Genomic DNA, 15,061 nt, shown 5'->3' with positions numbered 1-15,061 from the left:
TTGGCACGGCTGTTCTGGTTCAAGGAGAAACTGGACTAATGTCCCTGTCTCAGCAAGTAGATGCTGATTTGAGCAATCTCCAGTCAGCCATAAATATGCCACATACCCAAGTAAAGTCTCTAACTGAAGTAGTTCTTCAAAACCGCTGAGGCTTAGATCTACTATTTCTCTCCCAAGGAGGATTATGTGCAGTCCTAGGATAGAGTTGCTGTTTCTATGCCAATCAGTCTGGAGTCATAAAAGATACCCTCCAAAGAGTTCAAGAAAATCTAGATAGACGCCAACAAGAACGAGAAAGTAACACCCCCTGGTATCAAAGCATGTTCAACTGAAATCCATGGCTAACTACTTTAATTACTGGATTGGCAGGACACCTTCTCCTCCTCTTGTTAAGTTTAATCTTCAGGACTTGTATATTAAATTGGTTCCTTAACTTTGTAAAGCAGCGCATAGCTTCTGTCAAACTTATGTATCTCAGAACCCAGTATGACCCCCTTGCTATAACTGAAGAATCAATGATTTGATTCCCCAAAACATGAGTGGGGAATGTGATACCCTACCCTGTTTTAACCTGAGGGACTCTCTCCTAGAAGAGATAGCCGGACAGACTCCATTTTAGTTTCTTCACTTGCAGCCCCCTTTACCTCCCTCCCTTAAGTGCATAACTAGTGTAAACCGACTCAAAGCACGTCCAGGAATGCACCTACTGATAAGATATTGAGGCAAGCTGCACCAGCAGCTCCTGGGGATGCGCGCGGTGGATGACACCCAAAACCTCTGCATTTATCTCTTTGTGATAGTTTAAGCCCCTGCACCTGAACTGGTTTTTTTTTTGTTTTTGTTTTTTGTAACTGCATTTGTAACCAATTACTTTTTTAACTTTTTGCCAGTTCTGCTTCTGTAAAAATTGCTTCAGCTAAATTCCCCCCACTCCCCTATTTACACTACGGTATAAAAACAAAACCAGCCCCTTCCTCAGGGCTGAGAGAATTTTGAGCATCAGCTGCCTCTCGGTCGCTGGCTAATAAAGGACTCCTTAATTTGTCTCAAAGTGTGGTGTTTCTCTATAACTCCCTTGGTTACAACAGTAACAGCTGTTATTAACTGCCTTTAAAAATCTGTCCCGTTTTTTTCCAGGTACTTAAAATACAAGTGCCAGTAAGTGGTTCTTATGTATATTTTTTGGGTGGGGCGGAATTCATTTTCCTTGTCTTCTGATATTTTAAAAATCCATCGATTTTTCAAGATTGAAAAGAATTATAGCAAGCCGGGCGCGGTGGCTCACGCCTGTAATCCCAGCACTTTGGGAGGCCGAGGCGGGCGGATCACGAGGTCAGGAGATCGAGACCATCCTGGCTAACGTAGTGAAACCCCGTCTCTACTAAAAATACAAAAAATTAGCCAGACATGGTGGCAGGCATCTGTAGTCCCAGCTACTCGGGAGGCTGAGGCAGCAGAATGGCGTGAACCCAGGAGGCGGAGCTTGCAGTGAGCCGAGATTGTGCCACTGCACTCCAGCCTGGGCGACAGAGCGAGACTCAGTCTCAAAAAAATAAAATAAAATAAATTATAGTAAACACTTCATTCTTTTCTTTTTTTTTTGTCCCACCCATCCCTGCCCAACCAGCACTTCATTCTTTATAAAACTTTCTATAATGCTTTATTTGAATGTTACTATTATGTGCTTTCTAAAATGGTGTGAACTACCAAACTCATGGATTCTCACTAGGTTATCAGGCATACAGTAGTCTTTATCAGAATCAAATGAAACTTCATTAAAAAAAAGAAAACTACCAATATAGAAATTCTTGAGTATGATTCACATTTAACTGCTGGCACTATAATTTGTAGCTCTTTGATTCAGAATGTACATAGTACTCATGTTTTAGGTAATAGGTAATACAGTTTATTTTTTTTTTTTGAGACAGAGTCTTGCTCTGTCACCCAAGCCAGAGTGCAGTAGCGTAATCTCAGCTCACTGCAACCTCCGCCTCCTGGGTTCAAGCAATTCTCCTGCCTCAGCCTCCCCTGCCTTGGGATTACAGGCACGTGCCACCACACCCAGCTAATTTTTGTATTTTTAGTAGAGATGGGCTGTCACCATTCACCACGTTGGCCATGCTGGTCTGGAACTCCTGACCTCAGGTGATCCACCCACCTCAGCCTCCTAAAGTGTTGTGATTACAGGCGTGAGTCACCACGCCCAACCTAAAGTTTAAATTTTCCTTAAAAAAAAAAAAAAGTGTCCAAAGACCTAAAAGGGCTAAAACTAAAAAACTCCTAGAAGAAAATATAAAAATAAATCTTCATGACTTCAGATTTGGCAATGGGGACCATGGGGAGTGACCGCTAACAGGTATAGAGGTACAGGGTTTCTTGGGGGGTAATGAAAATATTCTAATATCTATTATGGTAATGATTGTACAATGTTGTAAACACGGTAAAAACCACTGAATTGTACACTTTAGATGAGTGAATTGTTATGTGTGATTTATATTTCAAAAGGTTGTTTAAAAAATTCTATAACATAAGCAGCTTGACACAGCTAATGAGACACTCACCTCTCTCTCAAATTCATCCTCCTCCTCCAAAAGATCATACACCTGCTCTAAAAGCTGAACTCCCAGGCCATGAATTACATCAGCTCTCAAGACTTCAACTAGTCTCCTGATCTTTTCAGAACCTGGCATGATAGCTAAAAGGCAACAACAAAGACAAAGGGAAAAATAAACACTTTTTTACTACTATAGCAAGAAAACCACAATTTTTAAAAATTTTGCATTTTATTTTATTTTTATTTTATTTTTGAAACTGAGTCACGCTCTGTTGCCCAGGCTGGAGTGCAGTGGCACGATCTCGTCTCACCGCCCCCTGAGTTCATGCCATTCTCCTGTCTCAGCCCCCCGAGTAATTGGGACTACAGGTCCCCGCCACCACGCCTGGCTAATTTTTTGTATTTTTAGTAGAGACGGGGTTTCACTGTGTTAGCCAGGATGGTCTTGATCTCCTGACCTCGTGATCCGCCCGCCTCGACCTCCCAAAGTGCTGGGATTGCAGGCATGAGCCACTGTGCCTGGCCTATTTTTTTTTTTAAGTGACAGAGTCTTGTACTGTCACGGGGATGTAGTACAGTGTGACCATAGCTCACTATATAGCCTCTAACTTCTGAGCTCAAGCAATCATCCTGCCTCAGCTTCCCAAGTAGCCAGAACTACAGGAATGCGCTACCACCTGCAACTAATTCTTAAATTTTTTGTAGTGATGGGGTCTATGTTGTCCTGGTTGGTCTTGAACTCCTGGCCTCAAGCAACCCTCCCACCTCGGTCTCCCAAAGCAGCGAGACTACAGGCATGATTATACCACACCAGGCCTTTTTTTTTTTTAATTTTATTTTATTATTTTATTTTTATTTCATTTCATTTGATTTTTTGAGATAGGGTCTTGCTCTGTCGCTCAGGCTGGAGTGCAATGGCATGCTCATGGTTCACTGCAGCCTCAACCTCCTGGGTTCAAGAAATCTTCTCACCTCAGCCTCCTGAGTAGCTGGGACTACAGGCATGGACCACTATGCCCGGCTAATTTTTGTATTTTTTGTAGACACAAGTTTTCATCATGTTGCCCAGGCTGGTCTCAAACTCTTGGACTCAAGCAATCTGCCCTCCTCAGCCTCCCAAAGTACAGGCATGAGCCACCGCACCCAGCAGGCTTGTTTCTAAAAAAATCTTGATATACTAACATTCTTTTTTCCCTATGACAAGAGTTTGGTTTAATGACTTAAAATTTACATATGAACTTAAGCTTCACTACCATCTCTTAAACCTTAAAAACACCACAACTGTCTAACTTGAAGAAAAGTCACATGAAAAACCACAAACATTTATCTATTTATTTATTTTTAAAAATCAATTTTCATGTAACTTTTCAGGAATACCTCTGTTGCATAACACAGGATATACCTTTTACAGAGATATGGAAATGAAATAATTTTAAAAACACAAAAAAAATTTATAGGCATTAGTTCCTTGTTTTGACATATTTCTCCAATAAACACATGCTCTCCAGTTTGCTGTAAAAGAATAAATTGGGCCAGGTGTGGTGGCTCACACCTGTAATCCCAGCACTTTCGGAGGCCAAGGTGGGAGGATCACCTGAAGTCAGGAGTTCAAGACCAGCCTGGCCAACATGGTGAAACCCTGTTTCTACCAAAAATACAAAAATTAGCCGGGCATGGTGGTGCATGCCTGTAGTCCCAACTACTCAGGAGGCTGAAGCAGGAGAATCTCTTGAACCCAGGAAGCGGAGGTTGCAGTGAGCCAAGATCACGCTACTGTACTCCAGCCTGGGTGACAGAGTGAGACTCCATCTAAAAAATAAAAAATAATAATAAGCTGATCACCTGAAGGCAGCTCTTTAAAATGGATTTCCTCTGCCTCTTCTGCAACCTTCCCATGAAGTATCAGTGTGTCCCGATATTTCCGATGAAGTTTGAATTCTGACACTGGGTTTGCTACCGGGACATCTTCACAGCTCTCTTTAGAATCCAGTTTCAGAGTCTGAGTCATCAATTGTACCAAGGCATTAATTTCATTTGTCTGACCTTTCCTGGGGGAAAAAAGTATCCCTCTGTTATTTAATTGACTTCATGAGAACTTTTCGTTAAAAAATCACATGCAAAACCTTTAGGGAGTTCTGCTTTGAAATGTCCAAGTAAGCTCCTACAGACTGACCTGACACTTCCGCAAATAACAACTACAAACTCTAGACAAAATACAAAACTCAACAATGTAAAGGCAATGCAGAATAAACAAAATCTGCAGGCAGATCTGGGAGAACAGTCAACACCTTTTAGCCTGAGGGCAGGCCATGGGCAGATCAAAGTACAAGGGAACTCACAATCTTTCTGGCCTACAGAAAGGAGAGTTCAGAACAACCACTGTCACTAGAAAGTGACAGAGGAACCTTGGAGACAGTCTAAAAGAAACAGCCCCAGATTCTGTGTATAAATTCTGCCTGTTTCAAAGTAACTTAACCACACTCAAGTACAAAGCTCAAGAACAGTTAAACACAAAATACCAGCTTCCAATGAGGTAAAATTCAGTATCTAGCATCCCATCAAAAATAACCAGATATGCAAAGAAGCAGGAAAATATCATGCATTTGTGAAGAGAAAGAAATCAGTTAATAGAAACATACCCAAATATGACACAACCGATAGAATAAATGAGGACATTAAAATGGGTAGTATAAATATATTCCATATGGCCAAGGTAGAAGAAAACATGAACATGTTAAGGAGACACTAAGATATTTTAAAAAGACCCAAATCAAATTTCTAGAAATGAAAGATACAATATATTAAATACACGGGATAGGATTAACAGATTAGACATTGCGGAAGAAAAGATTAATTAACTCAAAGACATAGCAATAGAATCTATGAAATGTGAAACAGAAAAAAAGTAAAAATAAGCCAGGTGCAGCGGCTCATGCCTGTAATACCAGCATTCTGGGAGGCCTAGGCAGGCGGATCACCTGAGGTCAGGAGTTCAAGACCAGCCTGGCCAATATGGTGAAACCCGGTTTCTACTAAAAATACAAAAATGTAGCTGGGCGTTGTGGCGCGTGCCTGTAATCCCAGCTACTCGGGGCCGGGGGGGCCGGGGGGCTGATACAGGAGAATCGCTTGAACCTGGGAGGCAGAGGTTGTAGTGAACCGAAATCATGCCACTGCACTCCAGTCTGGATGACAGAGTAAGACTCTGTCTCAAAAAAAAATGAAAATAAAAAATAAAATATTTTTTAAAAACATAAAAATAAACAGAGCATCAGTGAGCTGTGGCACAAATTTAAGGAGTCTAATATACATGTAATTAGAATCCCTAAGAGGGCAGAAAGAAGTCAAAAAAAAAAAAAATGTGAAGAAATAATGGCCAGGCCAGGCGTGGTGGCTCACGCCTGTAATCCCAGCACTTTGGGAGGCCGAGGCGGGTGGATCACAAGGTCAGGAAATCGAGACCATCCTGGCTAATATGGTGAAACCCCATCTCTACTAAAAATACAAAAGATTAGCAGGGTGTGGTGGTACGCGCCCGTAGTCCCAGCTACTCGGGAGGCTGAGGCAGGAGAATTGCTTGAACCTGGGAGGCAGAGGTTACAGCGAGCCGAGATCGCGCCACTGCACTCCAGCCTGGGTGACAGAGCCAGACTCCATCAAAAAAAAAAAAAAGAAAANTTGACCTACCTGCCCTCTCATTCCTAATCTTGTTGAATAAATCTAGTACAGAGGTTCATAAAAACTGTCAGATATATAATGCTGGATTTTGTCAACAAACAATAACAATAATTTTTTCTGTAAAAATTATTCCAGGCCAGGCCAGGCGTGGTGGCTCACGCCTGTAATCCCAGCACTTTGGGAGGCCGAGGCGGGTGGATCACAAGGTCAGGAAATCGAGACCATCCTGGCTAATATGGTGAAACCCCATCTCTACTAAAAATACAAAAGATTAGCAGGGTGTGGTGGTACGCGCCCGTAGTCCCAGCTACTCGGGAGGCTGAGGCAGGAGAATTGCTTGAACCTGGGAGGCAGAGGTTACAGCGAGCCGAGATCGCGCCACTGCACTCCAGCCTGGGTGACAGAGCCAGACTCCATCAAAAAAAAAAAAAAGAAAAGAAAGTCAGACATGTGCATAGAAGACACATTTTTGGCCAGATTAGTTCACACCTGTAATCTCAGCACTTTGGGAGGCCAAGGCGGGCGGATCACCTTAGGTCAGAAGTTGAGACCAGCCTGACCAACATGGAGAAACCCTGTTTCTACTAAAAATACAAAATTAGCCAGACGTGGTGGCACATGCCTGTAATCCCAGCTACTAGGGAGGCTGAGGCAGAAGAATCACTTGAACCCAGGAGGCAGAGGTTGCAGTGAGCTGAGATCATGCCACTGCACTCCAGCCTGGGCAACAAGAGCGAAACTCCGTCTCAAAAAAAAAAAAGAGACTTTTTAGCTCCAGCATATGCCACAAACCATTTATAATTTTATCAGTGGGAATACTAGATATCTGAATACTACTGAAAATGTACATTTAATATTCATTTAAAAAGAAATAGTTTATAAAGGGAGACAGAAAAACAAGAACTTACCCTTCCCTGCAATCCCCATCTGACTTATCAGTTGAACTTGTAGAAGAACTTAACTCATCCTCAGACAGACAATGAATCAGTTTCCTTTCCTATTAAATGTTTGGAAGACATAAAATTCTACATGACAATACAACCAGAATGTGATACTTGAACCAGTCTTAGATGCAACAACCAGACACAATATGTTCCTAGGTGCAATACAGCAGGAGAATCTAACAAATACAAAAATTGTTCCCATATGATTTGTGGCAAAAAAAAAAAAAGCACAAAAACTGATTTTACCCATATGATATCCCAGTTCACTCATAAAGTTCACAAGAATAACTGAAGAACATCAGGTGAAGTTTTGTTTGTTTTTGTTTTTATTTGTTTTGTTTTTTGGTTTTTTTTTTTTTTTGAGACAGAGTCTTGCTCTGTTGCCAGGCTGGAGTGCAGTGGCACGATCTTGGCTCATAGCAACTTCTGACTCTCTGGTTCAAGCAATGTTCCTGCCTCAGTCTCCCAAGTAGCTGGGATTACAGGCACGTGCCACAATGCCCAGCTAATTTTTGTATTTTTAGTAGAGACAGGGTTTCACCATTTTGGCCAGGGTGTCTTGAACTCCTGACCTCATGATCCGCCCACCTCGGCCTCCCAAAGTGCTGAGATTACAGGCATGAGCCACTGCGCCTGGCCAAGGTGAAGTTTTACAAGAGTCTCAGCTGTGAAGAAATTTCCAGAGGAGAGTGGATGGCTAGTTCCGGCGTATCAACTCCTAAGCAGAAAGCTTGCTCTATAGGAATGTTGGCATTTTAAATTACCTAAGCAACCTCAGCTTGCCTGTTTTTTTTGTTTTTGTTTTTGTTTTTTGATACAGGGGTGTCACTATGTTGCCCAGGCTGGCCACAAACTCCTGGGCTCAAGCAATCCTCCTTCCTTGGCCTCCCAAGTAGCTGGGATAACAGCCACAAGCCACCATGCCCAGCTTCAGCTTGCTCTTAATGTGAGACTGTTAAAGTGCTTTAAAGGATTACCTAATAATACACATAGACCTTACAACTCTGGGATATGGAAGGCAGCCTCTATTAGTGAAATAACTAAATGATACAGTTAAAGAAATAATACATCCATTACTTTCAAAGAGCAGGAAAAATTCCCAGAGTATTATACAGAGAGGTGAGCATGGGTTAGAAACCTAGCAATTACCCATTTAGCCAAAAGATGGTGTCCCTACATCATCTACAGGCAAGAAGGTAAACTACATTGACACAAATAAGAAATTGAGGAATGATTAGCAAGTGAGACTCGAATCTGGCAACACAGATGGGTATGTTGGTATCACAGCAGACTGAGCAAAGTGTTGCCTAGTGCAAGTCCTTAGAAAGTTCTGTTTACTTATTTATTTATATTTTTGAGACAGGGTCTTGCTCTGTCACCCAGGCTAAAGCACAGTGGTATGAACACAACTCACTGTAGCCTTGACCTCCTGGGCTCAAGTGATCCTTCCACCTCAGCCCCCTGAGTTGCTGGGACTACAAGTGTGCGCCACCTTGCCAGGGAATTTTTTTTTTCTTAGAGACAGGGTCCAACTATGTCGCCCAGATTGATCTCAAACTCCTGGGCTAAAGCAATCTTCTCACCTTGGCCTCCCAAAGTGCTAGAATTATAAGCATGAGCCACTGCATCAGGCCAGGAAGTCCTGTTTTAAAGACCAACCTAAGAAATATCTTCAATTAGGCTCTCAATTGTTTATAAGAGTACGTGAAAAATTTATTTCCTTAATGGGTCAAACATAATCCTTTTGACTATTATTTACCAGTTCCTTTCTTTATCAAAAGTGAAAATATGTAATAAGCTGGCCCTGTCCCAAAAATAAATGGAGCTGACATTTAAAAGGTTTACTCGGCCGGGCGCGGTGGCTCAAGCCTGTAATCCCAGCACTTTGGGAGGCCGAGACGGGTGGATCACGAGGTCAGGAGATCGAGACCATCCTGGCTAACACAGTGAAACCCCGTCTCTACTAAAAAAAATACAAAAATCTAGCCGGGCGAGGTGGTGGGCGCCTGTAGTCCCAGCTACTCGGGAGGCTGAGGCAGGAGAATGGCGTAAACCCGGGAGGTGGAGCTTGCAGTGAGCTGAGATGCGCCACTGCACTCCAGCCTGGGTGACAGAGCGAGACTCCGTCTCAACAAAAAAAAATAAAAATAAAAATAAAAGGTTTACTGCATTAGGCCTGCCAGAAGTAGACTGTCCACCTTCTTCTCTCTTAGGAGTACGTAATGCACCTGAGTGACACTGCAGTCAGAGGAGAGCCGTCGGGCGGGCATGGGCTGGTCTTCCTCCTGGGGTTTTCCTTGCCCTGCTACACTCAGAGAAGCTTTCCTCACTGAAGGGCCTGAAAAAGCAAACATCCCCAGTAGTTGTTTGTGGTGGGCTGCCCCAACTGAAGAAGGCTTTGTATTTGGTATGGAACGTACCCCAGCAAGAGCTGGCCCAAAAGTAACTCAAACAGCATATTTATCATTACTCTGGTGTCTGACACTTCAGTTGAAATCTTAGCTCTGGGTCCACCAGTTCTGTGACCTTGGGCAAGTTACTTAACTCCTCAGAGCCTCTGTTTCCTCAGCTGCAAAATGGTGATAATAATGCATATTTTGGCAATTACTGTAAATATGAAATAATACCCTTAATATGTTTACCATAATGCCTAAGACATGGTCAGCATTCAATAAATGGAAACTGCTAGTACTATCTTTAAAAAATAATAAAAAGAATGATAGCCCTCAGCCTAGGGCAGCACCACTCCCCCAGCAACCTCCCTCTGTTCCTAAGATGAGAGCAATTCACTGACCAGTGGACACTGGACATGGAAAAAAGTTAAACATTCACTTGATTTCTGGTCTGAAACCTCCCAAGAGTTACTGCCACTCAAAGCCCTCTTGTTATTTCTTTAATATCCCCTTCCGCTGATATTTGAACCAGATTCAACACCCTATGATGATTTCTTAAAAGGCTTGACTAAGAAATTTCAAAATCTTTTCCAAATCAATTTCCTACATGTTTTACTGCTGCTGGAAAGTTTCAACCTCTCATAGTCAGAACCAGTGCTTCTGTCCACGGACCATACCTCTAAGTGCCAATTAGATGAAGAAAAGAAGTCAACTTTACCTGAAGAGGATATTTCTTCCTGTGACTGCTTTAGTCGCCTCCTCTCTCTGGCTGATAATGGTCGATCCTTTAAAAGAAAGTCACAGAGTCACTTCCATTCCTACTTGCTATTCTTATACAATCCATGATGTATCATCCAGCATTAAGAAAAGGTCTCAGCTGGATGCGGTGGCTCACACTTGTAATCCCAACACTCTGGGAGGCTGAGGTGGGCAGATCACGGGGTCAGGAGTTCAAGGCCAGACCGACCAACATGGTGAAACCCCATCTCTACTAAAAATACAAAAATTAGCCGAGCATAGTGGCACATGCCTATAATCCCAGCTACTCGGGAGGCTGATGCAGGAGAATTGCTTGAATCTGGGAGGCGGTGGTTGCAGTGAGCTGAGATCGCGCCATTGTACTCCAGCCTGGGTGACAGAGCAAGACCGAAAAAAAAAAAAGGTCTTGCACTGGACTTACAGGAGTGTCCACTGGAAACCAGCCCACAGCAGGGTTATCGCTACTAGCGAGAAATGATCACAGCCCTCGTTTCTGGGAGGTGCTCATTTTTAGAAGGGCCAATGGGGACTTTCACATTTGCCATATTCAGAACCTACTTGGTTTCTGTTTTTGTTTTTTTTTTTTTTTTTGAGATGGAGTCTTGCTCTGTAGCCCAGGCTGGGATGCAGTGTGGCCCGATCTCAGCTCACTGCAAGCTCTGCCTCCCGGGTTCATGCCATTCTCCTGCCTCAGCCTCCCGAGCAGCTGGGACTACAGGCGCCCGCCACCACGCCTGGCTAATTTTTTGTATTTTTTAGTAGAGACGGGGTTTCACCGTGTTAGCCAGGATGGTCTCCATCTCCTGACCTCGTGATCCGCCTGTCTCGGCCTCCCAAAGTGCTGGGATTACAGGCGTGAGCCACCTTGCCCAGCCTACTTGGTTTCTTTAATTCACTGGAAGTGACCATCTCTGAAACCACAGAATCTGTCCATTTCAATCAAAGATTCTGCTGAGGCTGGGTGCGGTGGCTCACACCTGTAATCCTAGCACTTTGGGAGGCTGGGGCAGGTGGATCATCTGAGGTCAGGAGTTTGAGACAAGCCTGGCCAACATGGCAAAACCCCACCTCTAATAAAATACAAAAATTAGACAAGCGTGGTGGCTGGCACCTGTAGTTCCAGCTACTGGGGAGGCGGAGGCAGGAGAATTGCTTGAACCCAGGAGGCAGAGGTTGCAGTGAGCCAAGATCATGCCACTGCACTCCAGCCTGGGCAACACAGTGAGACTCCATCTCAAAAAAAAAAAGATTCTGCCGAGATCACATCTGTCCCATCTGTCCCTTCCAGTGTTTGGCAAGCAGAGCTAAGATGTTTTAATACAAAACTTCATAATATACACAAGATTTTACAACCAATAAGAAGGTTTTGGAGGGTTTTTGCTTTGAGACAGCTTCTCGCTCTGTACAGTGCTGTACCAGGCTCAAGTACAGTGGCATGATCTCGGCTCACCTTAACCTCTGCCTTTTGAGTTCAAGCCATCCTCCCACCTTGGCCTCATAGTAGCTGGGACTATAGGCATGTGCCACCACATTTTACTAATTTTTAAATTTTTTGTAGAGACAAGGTCTCACTATATTGCCCAGGCCAGTCTTGAACTCCTGGGCTCAATTGATCCTCTTGCTTCAGCCTCCCAAAGTACTCGGATTACATGCATGAGCCACCACACCTGACTATAAGGTTTTTAAAAATCCAACATATGTTCCCACAAACCTTTGATGATGACATCGCACTGCTCCTTGAACTGCTCACAGACCCAGTGACCACTCTACACTGGTTTTCAGCCTCTTTTTGTATTGATGTGATGTCCACTTTCCCAACAATGGGATGAGAAGGCAAAACTCGAGGAGGCGACTCTTGGAACTTAAATAATTAAAAAAGAAGATTAACAGTTTCATATACAGCCCCTTCCAATGTTCCCCTATCAGCAGGTTCCCTATGTATGTGTCAGTGGTTTGCTCTTAAAACCTTCAAAACATTGCATTTTTTTTGAAAAGACTCTGCCAAAAGTCAATCATCTAAGAAGCTTATGGAGAGGATACCTGTTGAAGTCATTTCAAGAAATGAGATGTCAACATGATTCTGTGGAGAAGCTGAAGAAAGAACTGTTCATCAGTACAATACAGATGGGGTCAAAGGTTTACCCTCATTAGCCTATTCCTTTAACTTTCAAAATGATCTGTCCATCTTTGCTGGAGAAGATAAAATCCTTACTCTCTTCCAACTCACTGATATTTGAAAACTAGTATTTAGCATCTTGCCATTGTCACCCTTCTGTATATGTTCCTTGCATTTCTTATGTGCCTTCTGGCAATTGTTAATTGCTCTAAATAGAAACTGAGCTTCCCAAAGTCCACCTCCCAAACCAAAGCAAAATGACTTACAGCAAAGAGATCTCTGCCAACCTGTCTCTTTTCCCCTCTGTGCTCAGTCTGTTCTCTCTTCTTCTGCCGTCGCTGTCGAGACAGAGAAGGTTCAGACCCAGAGTTGTGTGGCTGTAAATCTGGGTGGATTCTGCCCTGGTTTTCTATAGTACATTCACCAGTAACTTGATCCTTAAAAATAATAAAATGACATTTTAAAGTATAGGAGCAACCTGGTACTAAAGTAAGCTGCCCATAAAAAGTGTTTTTTTTCTTTAGCATGAAAACGTTCCTCAAAAAACTGTTTCCATATTGCAATTTAAAGTGTTACCTGGAAGTTGTAAATTGACCCATCACAATGTAAAGTTCACAATATGGTCCAAATATAACAATGCAGAATTGAATACAGAGGTATACATAACCTTCCTCTTAGAAAACAAAAGAAGTGGGCCAGGCATGGTGGCTCACGCCTGTAATCCCAGCACTTTGGGAGGCCGAGGCAGGCGGATCACGAGGTCAGGAGTTCAAGATCAGCCTGGCCAACATGGTGAAACCCCGTCTCTACTAAAAATACAAAAAGTAGCCGGGCATGGTGGTAGGCACCTGTAATCCCAGCTACACAGAAGGCTGAGGCAGGAGAACTGCTTGAACCTGGCGGGGAGAGGTTGCAGTGAGCCGAGATCGCGCCATTGCACTTCAGCCTGGGTGACAGAATAAGACTCCATCTCAAAAAAAAAAAAAAAAGAAAAGAAAAAGAAAACAAAAGCAGTTACGATTTCAAATTTTTGTGCAATAAAATTAAATCATAATGCAACAGTTAAAAAATAATAATTATAAAAGGAAGCAAACGCACACAAAAACTCAAAATAATGAATAGTCTTTTGAACATCCAAATGGTCAAACTCTCCATGCCTACTTTTTTTTTTTTTTTTTGAGACGGAGTCTCACTCTGTCGCCCAGGCTGGAGTGCAGTGGCGCAATCTCGGCTCACTGCAAGCTCCGCCTCCCAGGTTCACGCCATTCTCCTGCCTTAGCCTCCCGAGTAGCTGGGACTACAGGCGCCCGCCACCTCGCCCGGTTAATTTTTTTTTGTATTTTTTAGTAGAGACGGGGTTTCACCGGGTTAGCCAGGATGGTCTCGATCTCCTGACCTTGTGATCCGCCCATCTCAGCCTCCCAAAGCGCTGGGATTACAGGCTTGAGCCACCGCGCCTGGCCCACGCCTACTTTTAAACACAATGAAAATGAGAAGAAGCTGAGTGTGGTAGCTCACACCTGTAATCCCGACACTCTGGGAAGCCAAGTCAGGAAGACCACTTGAGGCCAGGAGTTCAAGACCAGCCTGAGCAACATAGAGAGACCTCCATCTCCATTAAAAAAAAAAAAAAAAAAAGTCAGATGTGGTGATATGCCAGGTAGTCACAGCTACCCAGGAGGCTGAGGTGAGAGGATTGCATGAGTCCAGGAGGTCAAGGCTACCATGAGCCGTGATCATACCACTGTACTCTAGCCTGGGTGACACAGCAAGAGTGTCTCAAAAAAAAAAATTTATTTATTTATTTATGTATGTAATGTTTGAGACAGTGTCTCACTCTGTTGCCCAGGCTGGAGTGTAATGGCACGATCTCGGCTCACTGCAATCTCCGCCTCCTGGGTTCACACCATTCTCCTGCCTCCGTCTCCTGAGTACCTGGGACTACAGGCGCCCACCACCATGCCCAGCTAATTTTTTTTTGTATTTTTAGTAGAGACGGGGTTTCACCATGTTAGCCAGGATGGTCTCAATCTTCTGCCCTTGTGATCCGCCCGCCTCAGCCTCCCAAAGTGCTGGGATTACAGGTGTGAACCACTGCGCCTGGCCAAAATCTTTTAATAAATTAAAAAGATAATGAGAGGTTGTCTTTCTCAAAATGAATGTTTATTTGCAATGCTGACAGGCAAAGACAAAATGCCGACATCAGTTATCCAAATGTTCTGATTTTTTTCTCTTCCTCCAAATAAAAATAATTGTTTTAATTAAATCACTTAAATTGTGGTTAATCTAAAACTACTGGTTTGATTCAATTATTTTTAAAAATCTCCTCATAACTTTTCATAAGTTTTCCATTCTGAAAATGAACAAATGTTTTAAATGAATTCCAATTTAATAAAAATTTATTTCCCAAGTAAACATCAGTTATTTGGATGTACCCTAAAAAGTACAATAAAAAGACCATTGAGCTTGGCATTAGATGGAGTCTTATGTGAGAAACTTAATTGTCCTGAGCCCAGTTTCATCATTTAAAAATGGATCTAATACCCACAGCCATATTGTATTACTATTTGAGGATTAGCTGAGAGAATACACTAAAAGTACTTAGGACTATGTCTGA

At 43.0% G+C, this 15,061-nt stretch overlaps 1 protein-coding gene across 3 annotated transcripts in view; it reads right to left on the bottom strand.

Annotated features, from left to right (window-relative positions):
• The window catches only part of NEK4 (NIMA related kinase 4), a 71,930-nt gene that overhangs the window by 37,429 nt on the left and 19,440 nt on the right, over positions 1-15,061 (bottom strand). For 2 of the 3 annotated variants that reach the window (XM_025375921.1, XM_025375924.1), the window contains 8 exons: positions 13,264-13,408; positions 12,711-12,881; positions 12,040-12,189; positions 10,288-10,354; positions 9,405-9,514; positions 7,141-7,229; positions 4,397-4,602; positions 2,562-2,695 (listed from right to left, as the gene is read on the bottom strand). In XM_025375921.1, the coding sequence (XP_025231706.1) occupies positions 2,562-2,695; positions 4,397-4,602; positions 7,141-7,229; positions 9,405-9,514; positions 10,288-10,354; positions 12,040-12,189; positions 12,711-12,881; positions 13,264-13,408 (1,072 nt within the window). The remainder of the gene's footprint in view (positions 1-2,561; positions 2,696-4,396; positions 4,603-7,140; positions 7,230-9,404; positions 9,515-10,287; positions 10,355-12,039; positions 12,190-12,710; positions 12,882-13,263; positions 13,409-15,061) is intronic. The other variant, XM_025375922.1, reaches the window with a different exon arrangement.

The sequence above is a fragment of the Theropithecus gelada genome, chromosome 2 (assembly GCF_003255815.1).
Source record: "Theropithecus gelada isolate Dixy chromosome 2, Tgel_1.0, whole genome shotgun sequence".
Lineage (NCBI taxonomy): Eukaryota > Metazoa > Chordata > Mammalia > Primates > Cercopithecidae > Theropithecus > Theropithecus gelada.
This window is presented reverse-complemented; position numbering and strand designations above follow the sequence as displayed.